The 24,114-nt window shown below is 47.3% G+C and overlaps 1 protein-coding gene across 1 annotated transcript in view; it reads left to right on the forward strand.

The window, feature by feature from the left end:
- Positions 1-21,448, forward strand: part of LOC146830233 (uncharacterized) — a 33,059-nt gene extending 11,611 nt beyond the window's left edge. The window contains exon 2 of the mRNA XM_085604438.1: positions 17,224-21,448. Coding sequence (XP_085460564.1) covers positions 18,195-19,835 — 1,641 coding nt within the window. The 5' untranslated portion in view covers positions 17,224-18,194 and the 3' untranslated portion in view covers positions 19,836-21,448. The remainder of the gene's footprint in view (positions 1-17,223) is intronic.
- The last annotated feature ends 2,666 nt before the right edge of the window (positions 21,449-24,114 follow it).

Below are 24,114 nucleotides of genomic sequence, written 5' to 3' on the forward strand. Positions count from 1 at the left end.
AAGAGGGTTTCCCAACCTATTGCCATCGAGGCTGTGTTTCTCCGTCGGTCAGGCGACTGTGCGACCCAGATCGCACCGGGGGGTACCGACTCATTCGACAGGCTTCAAGTGACCCAGGCAGGAGTCCCACGTGTGTTGGGAGCCGGATCCGCTGATTCCGCAATGCGTCACAGGGCCGACTGGCCTGCTCGATCGTATGGCCATAGAGGCCCAACTTATAGGATCTCTCTGATCTTTCCTCCCGGCTCCTCTCCCACTGCCCGCCAATCAGTCTATTCAAGGAGGGGGGGCTCAGTTGGCAGATCAAGTCCGCGTCTCCGTGCCAGCGGTCTCTGCTGCACCTCACACTCGTGCACTGGGGTCCTTCTTTCAGGGAGGCCAGCGGCAGGGCCCTCCCACCAGGGCTCCATACACAGCCCGGGCTCCGCGATCCCAGCCTTCGCTCCCGAACACCTCAGCACTGGTTAGCCTCACCTCTTCAGCCACAGGGAGCGTGTCTTGGCGCAGGGAGGCCGGGGCTTTCTCCTTTTTACCGCTGGGACTGGGGCTGCTGCTTTGCAGGCCGCCGCAAGTACGCCGGCTCAGGCAGGTCGCCATGGAGCGTCTCCCACGAAGCTCCCAGATGGGTCTCCGGGGTTCTTCTCTGTACCCAAAGGCTCCGGCGATGTTTTAAGGCCGGGTTGACTCACTTCCCCATCGCTTGCGGCTCGAATGAGCAAGCTATGAAGGTGCTATTTCGTGGCGGAGCCAGAGAGACCCTAAAGCATGTCTTATCCGGCCGCCATCTTGGCCATGCCCCGACACTAGGATTTTAAGTGGCTTATTTTAGAGAAGATTACGATAAGCAGAAGAGGGGGTAGTTTATATGAGAAGCGTCAACTGAGGGAGCAATGGTGCATCTCAAGATTGAACACAATAAGAAACTGATTCAACTCGAGAGAAGAATGGGAGAAATTTACTAGATGATTAGATGGGCCTCAATACTAAGTAAATATACAGGTTAATTATTTATTTTTTATCAAACTTCTTCTTTTTGAAAGAAAGCTTCAGACAGTCAAAGTTACACACATTTGTTCCCACATTGCCAGCAGATGTCTAAAAGGAACTCAGATGCTTCTTCTGTGGGTTTCTCCATCTTAGAAAACAAAGTGACCCCTCCATGCCCTCTGTTCACTGTAATCGTGTTTTACATTTACTACTTATTAAAACCATGTCCCAACTACTCCTCCCTCCCTCAACACCCTTCACCCCCCCCCAATAACCCTTCCAGGTGTTGTTGCTATTGTGTCCACTTCAGCTTATGTGTGTATCGTATGTCTCTGGAGGTGATTCATAGGTTCTGGTCACCGGCTTAGTATGTTGATACCGCGACAGTCGGAGCTACTTATATGGAGCCGGAGGCGGGCCTTCCCTTCTAGAATCGGAAGAGGTGCATTGCTCTCAACGTGGGTGGACATACTGCTAACGGCAAGCCCCTTGTGAGATAAGTAACTAGTGGACCCCATTTGTATTAAACATTTTTGTATTCATCTCTGAAAATATCTGCCATCCTTTCCATGATGAGTATTTTCCACAGTAGAGTGGGCCTTTGCACCAGTGCTGGTGCTTCTTTTTTCCGCCAGGCCGCAGCAATCTCAGTCTTTGCTGCCCCCAAACACGCCCACATAATGGCTCATTGTTTGGCGTTCGTGTAATGGATCTCTTAGGCCCAGAAGAACCGCTTCTACAGAAGTCGGAATGGGATAGCCAAGCATGTCTTTAATCTGTGCCAAAATCTCCTCCCAGAACGGTTTCATCGTAGTACCGTCCCAGCATATGTGACGGAAGTCTCCCAGTAAGCTGCATCCTCGCCAGCATAAATCTGAGGTCTCTGGGAATATCTTTTTAGGCTTAGATGGGTATAGGTACCACTCGAAAAGCATTTTGTAGTGTCTTCTCTGAGGTCAAGCAAGTGGTTATTCATCGCTATGTCTGACCATAGGTGTTTCCATTCCTTTTCTAGGACATCTCTCCCCACTATGCCCTCCCAGCTGGCGATATAACGCTGGCGTGGAGCGTGGACACTAATAGGCTATACAGGAATGATATCACCCCTTTCATTGAGCCCACCTTCCTTTCGAAGGACTCTACTGTTGTGGGGTCTCGTGTAGCTGCTTCCCTTATTGGTGGGTGGAGGGCCCAGTGCTTAAGTTGGAGGTAGTGGTCGTGTTCATTGGGTGTTTGTTTTTAAAGTCCCTCTGACAATGTAAGTATGTCATAGTTGTGAAAGAGGTCTGATAGCATTATACATCCTCCCTCCCTCCATGCGCCAAATGACCTTTCCACCAGTGCCGGCGGAAACTCTGCGTTAAAATGAATTGGAGTGTATGGGGAGGGGAACGTTCTCCACCCCTGTCTCGTAGTGGCCTCATCCCAAACCCTGAGCATAGTCCGCGTGGACGTGCTTAGGTAAGCGTTCGGTGGCCTATCGTTTTTCTGTTCCCAAATCAGATTGTCCTCCCCACGATAGCCCTGTCCATGTGCAGCCAGTGTTTGTCTGATTCCCTCTTGGACCACTCCACTATCACCCGTAGTCGTGCAGTTTTGTAATAGAGATCGAAATCTGGGAGGGCCACTCCTCCCTCGTGTCTCGGCCATCTGAGAGTGTGAAACGGAAGGCGTTCCCTGCCATTTTGCCATATATATCCCGTAATAAGTGAGCGTTTCCTAGGGAGAAACCCTTGCTCGATCGGAAGGGCCTGGAATAAATATACAAATCTTGGCAGCTCTTTCATCTTTATGGCATGGATCCGTCCTAGCCAAGAGATAGTTTCCAGCGTTTAAGATTGTGTTGTAGGAGGGGAGAATAGTTTGCTTTGAAGAGCCCTCCCAGGTGAGGCGTGATCTGGATCCCCAAGTATGTGAGGGTGTGCTTGGCCCAGTGAAATGGGGTCCCCCTTCCCAGCAGCGTATCCTCTTTCCGGCTGGGTAGTATTCAGGATGGATGATTTATTCAAATTTACCTTAAACCCTGCTACGTCTTCGAATTTCCTCAGCTCTTCTTGGAGAGCGGATAGTGAAGATCGGGGGATGTGAGGGTCACCAGGATGTCATCTGCGAACAGGGACTATTTCTGTTCCTCGCTGCCGGATCTTATCCCCTGGATTTCCGAGGTGACTTGGATTCTCGCTGCAAAGGGCTCTATGCTTAAGGCGAATAACAGTAGGGACAACAGGCATCCCTGCCTCGTCCCTCTTCATAGATTGAATGGCCGGGAGCACCCTCCATTCACCTGCACTCGTGAGTACGGGTGTGCGTAGTTGGCTCTGATCATATGAATAAATGAGGCCCCAAATCTTTCCAATGTATGGAACATTAAGGCCCAGGCTACCTTGTCCAAAGCTTTTTCCGCGTCAAGCCCCATCTCTATTGCGGGTACTTTGTGTTTGGAGACTTTCTCTATCAGACACAGCATTCTGCGAATATTATCATGGGTCTGTCCCCCCTTTATAAAGCCTGATTGGTCCGGATGTATAAGGTCAGGCATCAGGTCTACCAGTCTGGCTGCCAGTATTGGCGAGTATATTAGCTTCTAAGTTCAACAAGGCGATTGGCCGCCTGTAGGAGGCACAAAGTTGAGTTTTTTTCCTTGCCTTCTGGATCGCTGTTATCCTGGCTTCAGCCATAGAATCTTCACTTTTGTAACTGTCGCAATTGCATTAAAGAGTTGTCATCTGGGTGATGAGCTCTGGGGCAAATGTTCTATAAACGTGTGCCGTCAGGCTATCCTCCTCTGTGATGGAGGTGTCCAGTTGCTCTCTCCAATGCGGAGAGACCCTAGGGAGAGACACTAAGTGATTTGGGCCACCCGGTCCGAGGCCACTGCTTGGTAGCGATTACTGTAAAAGGTCCCAAATATGTTCACTTTGCCCTTGTCTGAGAGTTCTATGTATCCCCCTCCCCTCCCCCCCCCCCCTAATCCCCGCTATATATTCCTTCTCCCTTTTTTCCCCCGAAGTTGTTTCGCCAGGTGGGATCCCACTTTTTTCCCCTGGGCATAGGATAGCTGACTAAGCCGAAGGAGTGTATTTTCCGCCATATTGGTTTAAATCACGTTGATTTTCTCCTTTAGGGTGCTAAGTTGGCGTAAGTGCCGCATAGGTGCCTTTTTGTGCTCTTTTTCAAATTCGAGCTCTGCTTCCAGTGCTTTGCTTTCTTTTGCTCTTTGCCTATTGAGCGTGGTATTCTATTCGATGCATTTACCCCTCACCACCGCCTTAAAAGCGTCCCAGTTATTTGAGGGGGTGGTAGCGATTTGGTTGATTCAATTGAAAGTATTCCTTGATTGTCCCTATCGGTTCATCTCTGAGCAGTCTGTCCCTAGTCAGTGAGGCTGGAAAGAACCATCTTGGTGGTCCCGGTGTGGGGCTGCTCCAGTTCTGGCAGACCGAAATTAGGCTATGGTCTGAAACGGTAATCTGGTGTATTTTTGCAGCTTGCAGGACCCCATGAGGCATTGGCTGAGGAATATATAGTCTAGTCTTGAATACGATCGGTGTACATGCGAGAAGAAAGTGTAATCTCTTGTGTTTGGATAGATTGACCTCCACGCGTCGGTGAGGCCCATCGTGTGGAGGGTCTGTTTCAGTCCTTTGGGGAACTACCTGTGGGCGCCCTGTGTGGATGTGTGCTATCCTCTGTTGCTTTCCAGGTCATATTAAAGTCCCCCATGAGAACTATTGGGCCTTCTGCGAACCCTCCTAGCATTTTCATCAATAAGGTCATGAACGCGGCTTGGCCTGTGTTGGGTGTATAAGCTGAGACAAATGTGCACATCCTCCCATCAGCTTCCCTTTTACCATTATCACTCTTCCTTCCTTGTCCATTTTCATGCCTTCAGTCTGGAATTTAGTTGTGTTGTGGAAAAGGAGAGCCACCCCTTTTTGTTTTGTTCCTGCGGAAGATCTGTATATTAGCGAGTAGCTTTTATGTCTGAGTCTGTACATCTGCCCATTTTAAGTGAGATTCTTGGTGTGCCACTATATCGTGTTGGTGATCTATTAAGTATCTCCAGACTTTTTGGCGCTTGAGCGGGGAGTTCACTCCCTTAACATTCCAGGAGGCTATACTAAATGTCCTGGTGAGGCATCGCCTTTTCCTCCCGTCCCCCTCGAAGCCTAATGCATGCAGCAATTCCATCCTCGTTGCTCCCTACGGCCTTCCCAGTTGTTCCTTTGTCCAGGTGCTACCCTTTGAGGCATTTTGATGTAGACAGAGTAACACCTTTTGTATGGCCACCACCTTTCCACGTCCCCCCCCACCCCCCCATCCCAAATTGTGGGACCGCAAAACCCAACAAAACCTTTGCCGGAGGGCCCGATGGCCCCCCAGTGATAGTCCTTTGTGATGCCGGGCACATTAGTGGGTGCCATTGTCTTGACCCGCCTCCTCGGATGTCTCTGCTCTGTTACACACAGTGTGTTTGTGTGTTGTCTTTATCCACTCTGAGATCCTTTGGAGGGGCGGTCTTCCCTGTATCTCAGTTCGCAGTTCTCCCAACCTGTTTGTTTTGTCCATTTCGGTTTCTCTTAGGAAATCTGAGTTATTCCGAGGTCGCCGTGGTCTCTTTATCGTATGTCAAATCCATTTTACGTCTTGGTTTGTCTCCCCCTTGGGATTGTTTGCCACTGGGAAGCCGATGTGCACAAGGTCTCACCGATTTTTGAGGTTGGTTGAGGCTCTGAATCTTCTGCTGGAGGGAGCCCCAGGAGTTCCAGGCCCCTCTCCAGATCCGTGACATGTTGGGCCTTATTCAGTTCAAAGGCTAGACCAAACGGATACATCCATCGGTATCTGATGTTGTCAGCTCTTAATTTTTTTGTCAAAGGCCGGAAGAGTTGCCATCTTTGCAGGGTGGACTGCGCAAGGTCCTGATACAGTATATAGCTAAATCCTTGAAAGGCAATCGTGTCTTTCTTCCTGTCTGCTTGCAGTATTGCTTCCTTAACTTTAAAGGAGTGTAGCTTGACCAGAACATCTCGGGTCTGTCTTCTTTCTCCCGCCGCAGGTGCACCCACACAATGCGCTTTTTATCTTTATTAGACGTGGGCTCACTATTTCCACTAAAAGACCCTCGACGAACTCCTCCAGGTCCGGCCCTCCTCCTTCCTCCATGTCCCTGATTCGTATATTGTCCCTCCGTGACCTGTATTCCAAATCCTCGTTTTTCAACAGTGCCTGTTGTAGCTGGGACTGCAAGTCCTGAACACTCTCGTGCGTGTCCATATTTTTCCTATCGAGATCCTGTGCATGGGCCTCAACCTCCAGTACTCTTGTGCCGATGGAGTCCACATCTTGTTGAAGGGATGACATACGCTCAGTGAGGTCTGCTTTAAGTTGTTCCATTGAGGCCTTTATGTCCAGTTTCAGTTCCGCGCGCAGCTCTGGTTTGAATTCCCTCAGGGAAGCCATGAGGTCGTCCATAGTAAGTGCCATGATGGAAGCGTCATTCCCCTGGTTTTGTGCAGGCCTCTTCTCTGCCTGAGTGAAGAAATTTGTGACCATACTTGTGGACTTTTTAGGTAGCATAGGTGCATCCCCCTGCTTCTTGATCGGGGGCAGTGGAGCCCTCTGGATTTCCAAATCACTAGAGTCCGTACTCCCCATGAAACGCATCGAACCTAAGCGCAGTACCAAGACTGCTCCCTGGTATTCCTCTATATTACAGGAAAGGAAAAGTCACTGATTAAAATTAGAGACTAAATGGCGACTGGATTATTCCCCTTCCAGTAAAGCTGCATATAGAGAAGCGATAAGAACCTTCAAAATCGCACGATCTACCTTTTTCGAAGGAAAAATTAATGCAGCTGCCTCCAGGCCTAAGGAAATATATCGCATTGCAAAGACCCTCCTCAACTCCCTATCATTGCACAAACCCGCTGCAACAACCTGGCAGAGTTCTTCCTCCAAAAAATACAAACCATTTATACCTCCTATTCTCACTCCGCTCACCAAATCATTTGAATCAGGGCCCCAGTCCCTAGCTACACTCCAATCTTTCCCCCCGGCTTAATCCCACCATACTGGAATCCCTTGCGCATCAGGTGAAATCCGGCTCTCCCAATGACCCTGCACCCCTGCGTACCCTGCTGTTAGTCAACAGCAAAATCCTACCCGCCATACTTGATCTGCTTAATGCCTTCCTCTCTGCCGGCACTGTCCCGCTTCCCTGGAAGCAGGCCATGGTTAAAGCCGCTCATCAAAAAACCCAACCTAGACCAAGATAACCCCAGTAACTATCGACCAATCTCCCTGTTGCCTTGGCTGAGCAAGATCCTTGAGAAAAATGACAATTCAGTATTGGCGGAGTTCTTGGAGGCCAACCATCTGTTTTGATTTTGGGAATGCCCTCTACTTAGGGGCCCATCAATCCACCTTGCGCAAGCTCCAGATCATCCAAAACTGTGCAGCCCGAACACGCCTCCAGATCCCCCGTCGACTCCCAGTCAAACCCAGACTAAAGAGCCTCCATTGGCTCCCAGTCAGGGAAAGAATCGAATTTAAGGCCCTATGCATCGCCCACCAAGCCTTTTGGAAAACTGGCGCCGCCATCAATCAATCAAGCAATCACTGATGACCCCCTACCACCTGAACAGACAGCTCAGATCAGCATCTTCTCGCCACAGTGCCCAGGATTAAAAGAGCCAGATGTGGGGGCAGTTCATTCTCCTATAACTCTGCCATACTTTGGAACTCCCTTCCCCTCCATCTGCGATCAGAGCCCAACTTACTCCCCTTTCGCAAACACTTAAAAACCCTGCTTTTTAATAAATCTGAATAGTCTCCAATTGTTCACCTGCACGCGTTGTCTGTAGCGCTAAGACGCCCGAGGGTAGCTATCGCGCTTAATGAATTATCTTTTCATTTCAATATTCAGGAATATCCTTCTGTCGTGTCGAGGTAGGTGGCCTAGTACTCTGCTGCATGTTTAGTCTGGTTTCAATTGCCCCGGGCCTCCATCTTAGTGTCAGGCTTGCAGCTCCCTGGTGCTGGTCTCTCATTCTCAAAAGTGTATGCCCCCGCAACTTTACTTCTCCTTGTTGTCTCGCCCCAGTGCAGTCTTTACTTTCAGCTGCTTCACCCTTTAAGGCTCTCTCTCCAGCCTCGCTCGTCTCTGCAGCTGCCGTCCTGGGGTCAGGTGCGACCGGTGCCTCGCTTGTGCACTATATCGGGGCCTTGTCATCCTCTCTCATCACTTTCCCAGGTGCCCCTCTGCTTCCGAGTAACTGCGGGCCTTTACTCACTGCTGGCAGTCAGATGCGGCGATCAAGGGGCCTTTCCTGGGCCGGGTCGCGCCCGTGCCGCGGTTTTCTGGGTACTTCCCTTGAACCTGAGCCTCACGGCCCCCAGTGTAGGTACCAGGCGCTCTGGGGAGGAGGTTGATGGATGATGTCTGTCCTCCAGCAATTCAGCCCGCCCAGTGGTCGATTCCTCATCTACGCTTGGGTGCTCTCGAACGTGAGGGCCGCCATCTTGCAGCCCTCCGGAGTCTCTGGGCCATGCTCGTCAACCAGCCCACTCTGCAGGATCGCTGTCGCAGACGTTTTCTTTGAAGTTATATATGTGGATTACAATATGTCTTTCTACAATACGTTTCTCCTCAACACAGACGTACAATGTTTTAAACAACAAATAAAAGCATTGTTGGATACTCGCTCGTTACTAATTTAACCACCTTATGATGGTGATACTAACAATGAGAGTAAACTAGTGACGTGTCCATAACCTTTGCCCCGACAAAGTAACGCGTTTAACGTCCGAGAAAATGGCGGCAGAGATTTCTAAACTAAACTGAAGGAGGACGAACCACACGGCCCGAGAAGCGTGAGGTAGGAATGGATACCTAGGGGCATAAATAAGTCAGTTAGTTATGGGAGGGAGGTGAGATAAATTAATACAAAATCTTTTTAAACATATACAATACTTTACTATACGAGAGAGGTAACAAATACCTTTATTACGTAGGTTCTGTATTGGACACGAGCGAGGAAAGAAGGACAGCTGCCGCATTCGTGAAATAGTAGGTATGAACTAAGACTCTATTAGCTATTAAATCCATGTAGAAAGAGTTTACATAGGTTCCCTTAATCTTTGTAGGTTTGTAATGTTGATTAAAGAATTAAGTCGACATTCAGACAAGATTGAGAAAGAATATAAGATTGCACCCAACCAAAGTGTTTATATGAATTAGAGTGTGGAGGACAAGAATCTTTCTGTAAGGTACAAACAAACTATAGAGTTTTATAATAATATAAGCGGAGATTTAATTAGTTATTGGAACCATGAAGAAAGGATTTGTATATGTTCCCTTGGTTTCTTTAGGTTTGCACTACTGACCAAAGAAAAAACCTGAACACCAGACAAGATTAAAAAATAATATAGTACTGAACCTTACCAAACCAATTCCATGTGAATTAGTATTTTAAGAAAAGTATTCTCTTGGTCACCACACTGCGAATACTTATAAGGTATGGGAATAATTGAGGTAAATAGGGGGACATAATACAAAGAGTATATAAATGTATTAGTTAAAATCCTCCTCTATTCTAGATGTCCTTGGAGGTAGACTATTTGCTTGAGGCTACATATGAGGAACGTGTGGCGAAATTGCACACTTGGGGACAAGGGTGAAATACGAATATTTCTTTATATATATTTAAAAATAACCTTCAAGTAAAAATACCAGTGAGCGGGCATATAAGGTACAATATTACCTGGGAGAGAGCCCCAGTATCAGTGGGTTCCTGAAATATTACTCCTATGAGGAAAATAAAATATTTACTCATTATGAATGATGTAAGGTGTAAACTAAATCATTAACTTTTTATCTGTTATGAATGGTGGTAGCCGAGTACGGATGAGCGATGATAGGTATGCATGTGGGAAATTAATATAAACCCTGATAGATTGAGCTACAAACCGCATTAAGAATAGAAATGTAATTTTGTTCTTGTGATTAGAGGAATGTGCTGGGTTTTAATATAATCCTTTATCTTTATGTATAGGCGATTTTCGTTTATAACTAGACTTTGGGAAACATGAATTTATCCCGAAGAAGGTGGCCATGAATATGGGGTGCGTCGATGCATAACTAAATCCAAATCTGGAAGACATTGTGGAACACAGCAGATACTAATGTTTCATGATACAGTCAATGATCTATGAACGATTGGTTACTGTAAAAGACATATGTGACTATCTGTTGTATTTTCCATGTCTATGTATTGTTGTATTTTTATGAATGTTCTTCCTGTCCTTCTTGAAAAAAAAATTATAGTGATGGGATTGTATTATTTTTATATAGGATAAGATGGAGGCCTTGTATTGTTTAGCTTTTCAAATTGATTTAGAAATGAGAATGGATACATATAAATAAAATAATAAAAGGAAAAACATTTTTCCATAAAAATGTCCAGGTGTGGTATTAACCTTAATGTTATCCCGGGTGAAAGAGAAGTATGTAATGGGATTTAGTGAAGGTGAAGAGTGTGATTGAATTTGCATCTACAGGCCCAACAGGAATTTTATTTTTCACTTCAGTTTAAAAAGTGCCCTGTCCTTTGGGTAAATGGGACCCCTCTCTTTCATGGAGCTCTTTTAAAGCTCACTGCAGCCTTGGAGCTCCTCTGAGCTCACTGCAGCCTTGGGGCTCCTCTGAGCTCACTGCAGCCTTGGGGCTCCTCTGAGCTCACTGCAGCCTTGGGACTCCTCTGAGCTCACTGCAGCCTTGGGGCTCCTCTGAGCTCACTGCAGCCTTGGGGCTCCTCTGAGCTCACTGCAGCCTTGGGGCTCCTCTGAGCTCACTGCAGCCTTGGGGCTCCTCTGAGCTCACTGCAGCCTCGGGGCTCCTCTGAGCTCACTACAGCCTCGGTGCTCCTCTGAGCTCACTGCAGCCTTGGGGCTCCTCTGAGCTCACTGCAGCCTTGGGACTCCTCTGAGCTCACTGCAGCCTTGGGACTCCTCTGAGCTCACTGCAGCCTTGGGGCTCCTCTGAGCTCACTGCAGCCTTGGGACTCCTCTGAGCTCACTGCAGCCTTGGGGCTCCTCTGAGCTCACTGCAGCCTTGGGTCTCCTCTGAGCTCACTGCAGCCTCGGGGCTCCTCTGAGCTCCCTGCAGCCTCGGGGCTCCTCTGAGCTCCCTGCAGCCTCAGTGCTCCTCTGAGCTCCCTGCACCCTCAGTGCTCCTCTGAGCACCCCGCAGCCTCAGTGCTCCTCTGAGCACCCCGCAGCCTCCGTGCTCCTCTGAGCACCCCGCAGCCTCCGTGCTTCTCTGAGCACCCCGCAGCCTCCGTGCTCCTCTGAGCTCCCCGCAGCCTCAGTGCTCCTCTGAGCTCCCCGCAGCCTCAGTGCTCCTCTGAGCTTCCCGCAGCCTCCGTGCTCCTCTGAGCACCCCGCAGCCTCCGTGCTCCTCTGAGCACCCCGCAGCCTCCGTGCTCCTCTGAGCACCCCGCAGCCTCCGTGCTCTTCTGACCCACCTCCTGCAGTCTGTGCTCCTCTGAGCCCCTAGATTCTTGGTCAGATGCTCCAGCATTTCGTGATTTCCTAAATAATCGCGAAATCAGGTGAGGAGTACGATGACCGCTATATTTATCTTCGGGCTGCAAAGAAAGTCTCCAGCAGAAATGGTGGTATCTGATTGGCTGCACCTGCACACGTCACTACGTGCTGCCGTACAGCCATAACATTACAGAAGTGATTGTGTAACCGTGTCGGCACTCTGAGCGTTGAAACTGTGACTCTATCACTTCCCTGTTTGTTATCTTGTTTGCAGCTCTGTGATCGTGTCCAGAGCCGAGGATCGCTCAGGACTGTCATGGTTACACGTGATTTGTGGCTCTGAGCAGCCTGGCCCGCTCACTCTACGTGAGCTTCTCACAGGTGCTGCACTAAGGCAGATTTAGAAGCTTCCATCAGAGCTCAGGGCAGGCAGGGCTGGAGTGGAGAACCAAGCAGCTGTGACACACGACACCTGTTAGCAGGCAGAAGAATTCCTTGGAAGTTGCAGCACTTCCCTGTTCATCGAGCTATGTTCACAGCTCACATTCTGCAGCGCCCAGCTGCCACCCGTGCCTGTGATGAAAGATGGAGTTCATGGGGGCCAAGAGGTGGCAGAGCGAGCTCAGGAACGGCCATCACTTTCCTCCTTTGCTGCTCCAGTCCAGTATCCCAGTAGCAGGCAACAAACATGCATCCACTGCCGTCTACAGCAGGTCTTCCCAATACTTGTTTTTCTACCACCCATTTAATACTCCCTGTAAAGGGTGCCTTCCATGAAGGAAAGTTGTTTCAGCAAACATTTCAAATTGCTGATCCAAAAAAACCCATTTAAATAGATAAAATATGAATATTATACACATACCGATGTCTATGAAATATATTACATTAGTGCACACTTTGGACTTTTCTGGCATGGCAGTGATGACATTGTAAACGGCCCTGCCATTGTTGTTTACATTTGGAACTTCTGCCTATTGCACAAGTAATGTATACCCTGTGCAGACTCCAGCAGTCTGAAATGCTCTGTATTGAGTGTAAAGTATGCACAGCGAATCTTATTTTGGTTGAAACTGTAGGATTATTTTTTTTGCTTACAAAGTTTAGATGTGGGGCTCAAACATGCAAATTTGACATTTAATCAACACCACTTGCGTAGTGGACCTCTGAAGCCTGTGCCTAAAAAGTTGCCCAAAAAGTCATAATATGGGGGGTCACTTGTTATTGATTCTTTAACTCCAGTCCAAATTAACAATCTGGATTGTGTATTAGATCTACGGGCAGATAGACCAGGTTTCAAAGCTTGTTCCATGGAGAGCAGACTTGTTACTTGCCCTCCATCCATCCTATTTGTTTCTGTAGCTGGTCCATCCCAACCTATGAGTGCATGTCTGAAGACCGCTTGTGGTATTGTTGACTGCAAGTCTGATTTGGGGTGATGCTGTTATTGAAAGATTTGATGACCATATTCATTCATTTGTGGGAAGGTAGTTCAGTACTTGGAGCATTTGCTGTGAAGAGTTATCCATAACCTAGAGGTCACAAGTTAGAACCTGGCAGGGCCTACTCTGCCTTTCATCTGTTTGAGGTTGACAGAACTGCTTTTGATTATGTATTAACAGCAATCCCAGAGAAATTGAGTTATTCAACCTCATTTAGCAAAGCACTGTTCTGTGACAGTAGTGTTTGGTCACTTTATTTTCACCAAAGTACCAGATTATAATAGTTTTGCTGATAATAAATCCTTATGTGAAGGTTGTAACTTTAGCATAGAAGGCTAAATAGAGAACACTCTCAGACACCTTAGATATGCCTATTTCAAAGTGGAATGCTCTATTAAAACAGTTTCCATTCTTTTAAGGCTGAAAAGGAATGATTACAAATAAAATAAAGTGCTGCAGTAATGCCGCAACATTTCAATTTTTGTGCCCCATAATTAGCACATTTATGCCGCAATATACTGGGGGGTCTGCTCAGTGCTCCTCTGAGCTTCCTGCAGCCTCTGTGTTCCTCTGATTTCCCTGCAGCCTCAATGCTCATTTCAGTTCCTGGCAGCCTTAGTGCCCCCCTGAGCCCCCTGCAGCCTCCGTACTCCTCTGAGCTCCCTGCATCCTCTGTGCCCCTCTGAACACCTGTAGGCTCCGTGCTCCTCTGAGCTCCCTGCAGCCTCAATGCTCCTCTGAGCTCCCTGCAGCCTCAATGCTCCTCTGAGCTCCCTGCAGCCTCAATGCTCCTCTGAGCTCCCTGCAGCCTCAATGCTCCTCTGTGCCCCATGCAGCCTCATCACTTCTCTGAACACTCTTCAGTCACAGTATGCCTCTGAGCTCCTTGCTTTCTCTGTGCTCTTCTGAGCTGCCTACAGCCTCGGTGCATCTGAGTTGCAGTGATCCTCTCAGCCCACTACACCATCTGAACGTCTGAGCCCTCTACAGCCTCCGTGTCCGCTCTGAGCTCCCTGCAGCCTCCGTGGTTCCCTGAGCTCCCTGCAGCCTCCGTGGTTCCCTGAGCTCCCTGCAGCCTCCGTGGTTCCCTGAGCTCCCTGCAGCCTCAGTGGTTCCCTGAGCTCCCTGCAGCCTCAGTGGTTCCCTGAGCTCCCTGCAGCCTCAGTGGTTCCCTGAGCTCCCTGCAGCCTCAGTGGTTCCCTGAGCTCCCTGCAGCCTCAGTGGTTCCCTGAGCTCCCTGAAGCCTCAGTGGTTCCCTGAGCTCCCTGAAGCCTCAGTGGTTCCCTGAGCTCCCTGCAGTCTCATTGCTTTTCTGAGCTCCTGCATCCTCAGTGCTTCGCCAAACCCCTGTAACTTCATTGGTCCTCTGAGCACACTGTGGCCTCGGAGCTCCATGCAGCCTCACTGCTTGTCTGAGCCCTCTGCAGCCTTGGGCAGCCTTTGTGCTCCCCTGCAGCCTCTGTGCTCCTCTGCGGCCCCTGCAGCCTCTGTGCTCCTCTGCGGCCCCTGCAGCCTCTGCGCTCCTCTGCGGCCCCTGCAGCCTCTGCGCTCCTCTGCGGCCCCTGCAGCCTCTGCGCTCCTCTGCGGCCCCTGCAGCCTCTGCGCTCCTCTGCGGCCCCTGCAGCCTCTGCGCTCCTTTGCGGCCCCTGCAGCCTCTGCGCTCCTTTGCGGCTCCTGCAGCCTCTGCGCTCCTTTGCGGCCCCTGCAGCCTCTGCGCTCCTCTGAGGCCCCTGCGCTCGTGCAGTCTCGGGATTCCTCTGAGCTCGTGCAACTTTAATGGTCCCCTGATCCCCCTGCAACCTTTATGCTCCCGTGAGCCCCCTGCAGCCGCAGCCTCATTGCTCCCCTGATCCCCCTGCAGCCTTTGTGCTCCCGTGAGCCCCCTGCAGCCGCAGCCTCATTGCTCCACTGATCCCCCTGCAGCCTTTGTGCTCCCGTGAGCCCCCTGCAGCCTCATTGCTCCACTGATCCCCCTGCAGCCTCATTGCTCCACTGATCCCCCTGCAGCCTCATTGCTCCACTGATCCCCCTGCAGCCTCATTGCTCCACTGATCTCCCTGCAGCCTCATTGCTCCACTGATCTCCCTGCAGCCTCATTGCTCCACTGATCCCCCTGCAGCCTTTGTGCTCCCGTGAGCCCCCTGCAGCCTCGGTGCTCCTCTGAGCTCCTTGCGGCATCATTGCCCCTCTGAGGTTCCTGCCGCCCCGGTGCTACTCGCAACCTCATCACTTCTCTTAACACTCTTCAGTCACAGTATGCCTCTGAGCTCCTTGCTTTCTCAGTGCTCTTCTGAGCTGCCTGCAGCCTCGGTTCATCTGAGTCGCATTGATCCTCTCAGCCCACTGCACCATCTGTATGTCTCTGAGCCCCCTGCAGCCTTTGTGCTCCTCTGAGCCCCCTGCAGCCTTTGTGTTCCTCTGAGCCCCCTGCAACATCAGAGTTGCACTGAACAATGGAAACGCTAGGAGTGAAATTATCTGGTTGATCTGTGTCAAGCGAGGGTTTTTTCAAAAGAGGGATTACTTTGGTATGTTTCCATGGGTCATGAGAGAGATGAGACATCGTTGATAGATGGGACACCGATCCGATGTTGGATTGTGGCTGGATATTACGAAGGAGAAAGATGAGGCAGCACTGAGAACCGGCTTGACCCAGATTGGGAATGCTGTTAGTCCTAGCTGAACGTCTCACTTAAACAGAAATGTTATAATTTCACAGACTAGTGCGTACACCATACTGATCCTGTATTGTACCTTTGTAATCACTATATGCATTGTGTTTTTCTAATCGTCTCACACTGGAAGGTACCTCTGAAATCCCTTGCACATTTAATGTTCACTTTAAATTGTATTGACTCATAAAGCTCCTCGACATAAGACTAGGCCTGATGTGGTTAAATAAATACAACCTGGAAAAACCTTTCTCCACATTCGTTGTTTGAGACTGAACAAGGATATATGAGCACTCTTGATTAATCGTTAAAGTGGCAGACGTCATCCTGGCTGCGCGCTACCCCTCTGCCAAGGCTGTTTACTAGGCACATTATGTTGCTTAGTGTGCTGAGGTGTGTAATGATCTCTGCCCCTGCACCTCAGGGCACATGTCATGTCAAACCCTGCATTATTGTAAATCTGAACTCGCTCTGTAAAGTGCTTTTGTTCTCCGTGGACTATCAACTTTAGAATGTCCATGATTTTCCATTGGTATGTGTGGAATGCATAGCGAGCAGGGAAAGGATTATTGGTGTGTTGGGAGTGTGAGTGTAAAGAGTGAGAGACTGTGGCAAAATGGTTGTGTAGAAAATGTCTGAATGAATGGTTGTCTGGGGTCAATCTAGGGCCAGTTGTTGTGTGCTCAGGACAAAATCTTTATATTACATCTCGAAAGTTACCTTCTACTAAGGAGACAAAATGTAGGCCTCGCAGGAGGGAGGTTGTCAGAAACAACCTGTTATGCTCAGTCTTAGGGAGGTGACTCTTTGCCCAGCTGTCCACTCTATGGTGAGCACGCACAGTGGTTCCTGGCAGGGGCGAGTGTCACCCTCCCAGATCCCCCTGAACCTTATCACACCTCTTACCTCAACCCTTGTTCCCTTGGAACAGCATGGTGTGATGGTGGTAGAACACCATCAGGAGAAGATTGCTGATGTGTGTGAGTTGGCTTCCTATGTGGTCTAACTTTGCAAGGCTGGGGAGGCTCTTGTGGATTTCTGAATGGCAGGACCCGATGCTTTATGGGAGATAATTATCTTGCCTTAGGACATTGCAGGTCTGCAATGTTATGAAACCTCTTAGTTTTGAAATACTGCTAATTTGCGCAGAGAAATAATCCGATATTAATTGCATTATGGAACTTTACTTCACAAAGTCAAGAAGATTCTAAGGCGATTCCAGTGGCGCTTCCAGTGATCTCGTATTTGGAAGTCTGAGTCAGTGGAGGGACCGTTCACACACTCTAGGAGTCCTGGAAACTGAACAGTCTGATCAGTTATCTGATTGGCGGAGGCACCAACTGGATCGACTAGTTCACCAGTTGCAATCAGAAAAGTGTACTTTACATTTATGGTCTATCTGACATTAAACCTCTTTCTTGAGTACAGACCCCTTTGCTTTTCTCCTCCCTCCTTCTCTGCCTTTCCGTTCAAAATCACTACTTCCTCATCTAGTTTCTGTCATTTTTAGTCCCTTTGACAAAATCAGGTACCTAATTTCATTACCACCCTCACAGAGATTTGTTTCTCATTCACAGAATCAAAGAACCTGATGAAGAGACCTGCAGCACCCCAACACCAGAAAAGTCCTTGTCAGCATCACCAGATCAACTGTATCAGTGTGTAGAGTCTGAGAAAACTCTCAGCTGGACGTAATACCTGGATACACACCCTACGATATACGTTCAGGAGAGAAATACTGGCCTATTGTGAGAAAAAGCTCACGCAGAGCTCATCTTTATGGACGGTTTAAAAGATCCACACCAGAGATCATCTGAGTATACGAAGTCTGAAAAACTTTCCTCTGAATTTGCACCTCTGATAAGTACCTCAGATGTTATGTTCTAGTTAGAAACCAAACTAGTTCATACAATGGTATGGTTTATCACATTCTGGAGTGTGAGAAAACCATGACCCCCAGAATATTTCTGTTGAAATATCAGAGAATGCTTACAGGGGAGAAAACCTAGCAGTATATGTAATGTGGCTAACACGACACCAAGGGTTCCTCGTTGCACAGGTATCACATTGTTCCTTCTGAGGATAGGTCATACTAGTGTACGACATGTGGGAAAAGTTCACAGGAACCAAAGAAGCTGTTGAGAGACCAGAGAGCTCATACAGGTGATAAACACTATAATTGTACAGAAAGTGGGGAAAAGCTTCACTGAGTGGCACACTGGTGAAGCAACAGATAGTCCGTGCTCATAAGAAACTCTTTCAGTGTAATGAATGTGGGAAAAACTTCACTGAGAAGAAATCACTGTTGTCATATAGTCCATACTGGTTAGAAACCTTGCTACTGCATAGAAAGTAGAAAATTATTCAATGAGAGGGCACACTGGTGAAGCATAAGATAATGTATACTGGTGAGGAACCCTATCAGTGTACCGAGTGTGAGAATCTTCACTAGGAGTAGCATTCAGTGCATTCATCAGAGTGCCCATACTAGTTATAAGCGGTATCACTGTACAGAAATAGGAAATGCTTAAGTGATATTAGGCCGCTGATGATGCATCCGACACCCCATTCCGCCGATAAACCCGATCAGTGTGCAGAATATGAGAAATGCTTTGCAGCAAAGAGCAAACTGTTGGTACATCAGAGACTACATAATGGGGAGAATCCCTGTCAGTACACAGAATGCAGGAAAAACTTTATTAAGAAATACAGTTTGTTGAAACACCTGAGTGTCCATACTAGAGAGAACCCCTTCGACTGCACAGAATGTGGAAAAAGGTTCACTTGGAAGGTCACACTGTTGAATCATCAGAGAATTCATACTGGTGAGAAACCCTATCATTGTACAGAATGTGGGAAAAGCTTTACTGTGAAAAGCAGTTTATTGAAGCATCAGAGAATCCACACTGGTGAGAAACCCTATCAGTGTACAGAATGCGAGAAAAGCTTTATTGACAAAAGCAGTTTGTTGAAGCATCAGAGAATCCACACTGGTGAGAAACCCTATCGGTGTACAGAATGCAAGAAAAGCTTTATTGACAAAAGCAGTTTGTTGAAGCATCAGAGAATCCACACTGGTGAGAAACCCTATCGGTGTACAGAATGTGGGAAAAGCTTTACTGAAAAGAATACGCTGTTGAGCCATCAGAGAATCCACACTGGTGAGAAACCCTATCATTGTACAGAATGCAAGAAAAGCTTTGTTGACAAAACCAGTTTGTTGAAGCATCAGAGAATCCACACTGGTGAGAAACCCTATCGGTGTACTGAATGTGGGAAAAGATTTACTGAGAAGAATACGCTGTTGAGCCATCAGAGAACCCACACTGGTGAGAAACCCTATCGGTGTACAGAATGCTGGAAAGGCTTTACTGGGAAGCGTACGCTGTTGAATCATCAGAGAATCCATACTGGTGAGAAACCATATCAGTGTACAGAATGCAGGAAAAGCTTTACTGTGAAAAGACATTTGTTGTTGCATCAGAGATTCCATACCGGTGAGAAACCCTATCAGTGTACAGAATGCGGGAAAAGCTTTACTGAGAATGGTACACTGTTGAGCCATCAGAGAATCCATACTGGTGAGAAACCCTATCCTTGCATAGTATGTGGAAAAAGGTTTGCTCTGAAGAGATCACTGTTGAATCATCAGAGAATCCATTCTGGTGAGAAACCCTATCGGTGTACAAAATGCGGGAAAAGCTTTACTGAGAATGGTTCACTGTTGCGCCATCAGAGAATCCATACTGGTGAGAAGCCCTATCATTGCATGGAATGTGGAAAAAGGTTCGCTCTGAAGAGTTCGCTGTTGAATCATCAGAGAATCCATACTGGTGAGAAACCCTATCGGTGTACAGAATGCGGGAAAAGCTTTACCGAGAATGGTGCACTGTTGAGCCATCAGAGAATTCACACTGGTGAGAAACCATTTCAGTGCAAAGCATGTGGTAAAAGCTTTACTGTGAAATGCACACTGTTGAATCATCAGAGAATCCATACAGGTGAGAAACCCCATCATTGCATAGAATGTGGAAAAAGGTTCACTCGGAAGAGCTCGCTGTTGAGTCATCACAGAAGCCATACTGGTGATAAACCATTTCAGTGTACTGAATGTGGAAAAAGGTTCACTCGGAAGAGCTCGCTGTTGAAGCATCAGAGAATCCATGCTGGTGAGAAACTGCATTGGTGATCTAAATGTGGGAGAGGCTTCACTAAGAAGAAAGCTATATTAAGACATCAAGTAACCCACACAGGTGAGAAACCCTATCAGTGCACAGAATATGGGGAAAGCTTCACCAATAAGAAATCACTGTCAGAGAATCCATACTGATGAGAAACCTTTTAATTGTTCTGAATCTAGAAAAAGCTTCACTCGGATACCCACATTAAAGGCAATTCAATGTGGCAAACATGAAAAAAGCGTAACAAGAATGCAGATATTGTAAAATAATCAGGGAATCCATTCATTGAAAACTCCTTGCCTAGAATGTGGAATACTAGTGAAGCAAGGGGACTTGAAATCTATCCGCATTTGGATACAAAAGTGAATCCAGAAGACCAATTCAAAATGCAATAAGAGTCCTGTCTCACCTTATTTATTCTATCATTTGACAATTTCTTCATATTATAAACATTGCTGTCTTGCTCTGCACAGGGATACGTGACTGGTAAATATCATTGTGTGCGTAATTGTTGAAAGTATAAAGGTAAAGATCATCATTGCATTGGTTTCAGACCAAGAAATTTTTTTAAGACCGGAATAGCCCATTTACTCACTTTCATGCATTCCCTCTCCGTGATAACTCTCTGTGCTTTTATAAAATACTACTTGAATCATGAATTTATTTGCACACATATAGACGTTCACCTCTGAAAATAAATGTGCAATAAAACGTCAGTTGGATCTAAAAGGGAAGATTCAAACATTTCTTACTGTGACAATTCCATGTTATAGCCTCAATAGTACGTGACTTGAGAAAATATTTTTAAATAATTCTCATGAGAACATCATGGCGTATGAAGATTCGTAAAATGGAATATGCTGTTTATTATCATTGTTTTTTTATTTAAAGACTTCTTTTTATTTCATGTGTAGGTGAACTGCTATACTGTTTGGTTATTTGTAGTAAAAGAACAAAATCAATGTTTAATTATGTAGTTAAGTATGAGAGCGACTCTTTCTGCAGGCTCCCTGTGTAATTTTTGTCCTGCTATTGCGGGAGTTAGTGCTGTGTAATGACTCGGTGGTGCCTGTGGACCCTGCATTGCAGGGCTTGGTGCATGTGCTATGACCCTTAAAAGTATATGTTTCATTAGCTTATCTCCAATTTGTATGAGTTTATTAATACATTGGTCCCTAATGTATGACACCCGATGTACCCGGGGTCTATACGTTAAGTGTTTGTCATGGACTGCAACACTTATTGTGCCACAACGAGTGTGACAAGGTGTAACATCTCTCCCACACTGCCACTGCAGGCCGGCAGAGCTATTGTGCCATTTCAACCTGTGGCAAAGCCAAAATCTTCCTTGTTAACATTTGTGAGTCACATCTAAGGTAGGTCTAATGAGCCTCAAAGGCAGGATGCATTATATGAAATAGAAGAATAGCAGTAATGTTTTACATGTCCTTACAGCAAAATCCCTGCATTGTCGTTTTTTGTGTTTATGTATTAAGACCAGTACCTTCATTGGTTAGCACGGAGTTGCACACTGACAACTCAATATTGCTAACTTCCATATTGAGGTTGAAGCTTTAAGGTATCAAAAGAATCATTGCATTAAATCTAACCTGAAGTGCAAGTTGAGTTTAATGTAACTATTTTAGAATTGCCAATTTCTGAAGTTGTCAATTTGTTGCCCAAAACTTTCCAGTAACTGCCTTTGGTTACACACAACTGCTGTACTCGAGACAGCCTGCTGCCCTCCTAGGGAGAGGTGAGAACAACTCTCAGGAAGGGCAACTAAGGACCTGCCCAGGGGAATAGGTGTGATCTTCTGGCAGGATGGCCAGAGGGGGTGTGAGCCCAGAGGGGGAGCTTGAAAGATGAAGCCATTGTTGTGTGTTTCTTGCATGGCCCATTGTCGCTTTTCCTATGTTAGCCTAACTGTGCACATTGTAGACCGCTTTTCTTTTGCACACGTTACTACATAACACGCTTGCCTTTGTGCCACATTGGATCTTCACACAGAACCTGCACATGTTTTTATATTTTATTCTTTTCCTGGGGTTTAGTCTAAACACAGTAGACCAGGTCAAACAACAATGCCACTTGTTATTCTCTCTGGTCAGTCACTAGCACTTAGACCTAACAAGAGAATGCAGCTGCTGTTTGTGAGCACACATATCCTGTCATATAACTGAGGACAGCGGTTCTGAAAGAACACACACTGAGCGAAGGTCCTGAAGCAGGAGTGCTGCGCCAGCCGAGATGTAGAACATCCACCTATGTATTCTAAGGTACGGGGTCCACCACTAATCCCAGATATCTATAATATATCATCATTTATCTTCAGTAGAAAGGGGGGTTATGTTTAACTGTCTTATGACAAGTAAAGTCTTTTGATGGTATATGGTTTGTTAACCATGCTAATTATATTTTTGGTATGCATTTGTTGTCTAATTGTGGCACAGATACTGCATCTTAGAGCACGACAGCTTATTATAAACTTCCTTCGTGTCTCTTGTTTATCTTTTTGTTGACAAGTACGAGTGAGAGCGAAAGGGTGTGTCATATTACCACGATCCCTGAGTGTGTTGTGTTCTGGAGTGCCACTCGTTTCTCTGTTCCACCTTTTAAGGGCAATTGGTAGTCACATTAGGAAGGGGTTGCTCTTTTGTTTAGACACACAAGCTGGCTTCTCGGGCAAAGAGGGAAAAGCCGTTGTCAAACTGGTTTTTCAAGGGGAACGTAGTCCCCAGGTAGCCTGAATAATGCCATAAAAGCAATAGTTTAACTTGTATCTGAAACCCTATGCCAGCCCTCAATGATATGCTGAGTAACTTCAATTGTGTCTGGGAATGCACCCTGCGTTCAAACAACTCACTCCTCCCCCTTTACTTTGACACTCACCCTGCACTCACAGGGATCACAATGTACTCACACGGATCACCATGCACTCGCACCACCCGCTCACCCTGCACTCAGTGACCCCACTTCACTTATACCACTCGCCATGAACTCGTACCGTTCTCCCTCCACTTACCCTGCGGTCACATGAGCACACTGCTCACTGCACTCAGTAATCACTCTGCACTCACAATGCTCTTGTGCTGTTCACCCTGAACCTCACCCTGCAGTCACACGAGCACACTACTCACCCTGCTCATGTGACCCTTTACTCACCTGTCCCCCTCACTGCTCACTCTGCAATCTCACTCAAACAAGCCCATCACGAACCACACATTCATTTGTCCCACTCTGCACTTGAATCCATACCCAAATTCATATGGTTACCTCACTCACCTTGCAGTCACTTCTCTCACCCTACTTTCACACTGTTGCATCACTTACCGTGCACTCACATTGTCACTCCCGTCACCCACACAGCTCAGAGGGCTAATGTGCCTGCTACAAAGAACTTGTACCATGCAGATCACAGAACTGAGTTATAGTAAACTATGGGTAGCCCTATAAAAAAGTGAAATGTTGGTCCGAAAGGGGCTAGAGAGAGATGATGTGCATTGTTGGCGAGTGTTAGTGAGGGAATTCATGGAGCAGGAGGAAATGGGAGGGGGCGCACAAAGACTGTTGTACTGTGCGTGACCAGTGTTAGGGCCAGCCCTGGCTGGAAGTCTTAGTCCCCCCCCGAAGTTCGGGTCTAGTTGCACTCCCCTGGTTGCTTACCACATTGGAAGTACGTTTGCTGCCTGTTTATCATATCTTCATCTCGAGTTGGGGCTCTCTGATGGGATTAGTCATTCAGAACCGCCAATCTGCATGTAGTTCCTGCAGCAGGGCACTGCTTTGACGTCCGCTCTGACGTTCCTCCAATGAACGGTACAGCAGGAGAGATGCCAGGGAGTGCTGCAAATTTTGTATACATAAAGCTGCAACATACTTAAACTTTGCAGATGAAACGGCACTTCTTCACTTGCCTTTTGCCTCATGGTTGCTGATTTTAACATCTGGTTGCTGCCGTTCGCCTCGCTCTTGAACCCTTCCCCCTCAAGGTTATCCTGGCTTGTACCCTCGCAGCTACTGCATTTCACTGCAAGGAATTTTAAACGGTTATATCCTTCCTGAAGATTCCATTCTCTGGCAGGTAAGAGTGAAGAGCTTTTTGTTTTATTTTTTTTAAAGCCTCGCTCCTTTCCCCTTCGTCCCACTACTAGTGGGTACGTTGGATGTTTCAAGGAGGAGCGGATTTGGCATTAATGCCATAGGTGCTGACTTTGGCTCTGGGAACCCAGGTCAGAGTCCTGGCATTGGCGCAACATCATGTGATCCTGGGCAAAATCACTTAAT

This window comes from Triturus cristatus, chromosome 5_1 (genome assembly GCF_964204655.1).
Source record: "Triturus cristatus chromosome 5_1, aTriCri1.1, whole genome shotgun sequence".
NCBI lineage: Eukaryota > Metazoa > Chordata > Amphibia > Caudata > Salamandridae > Triturus > Triturus cristatus.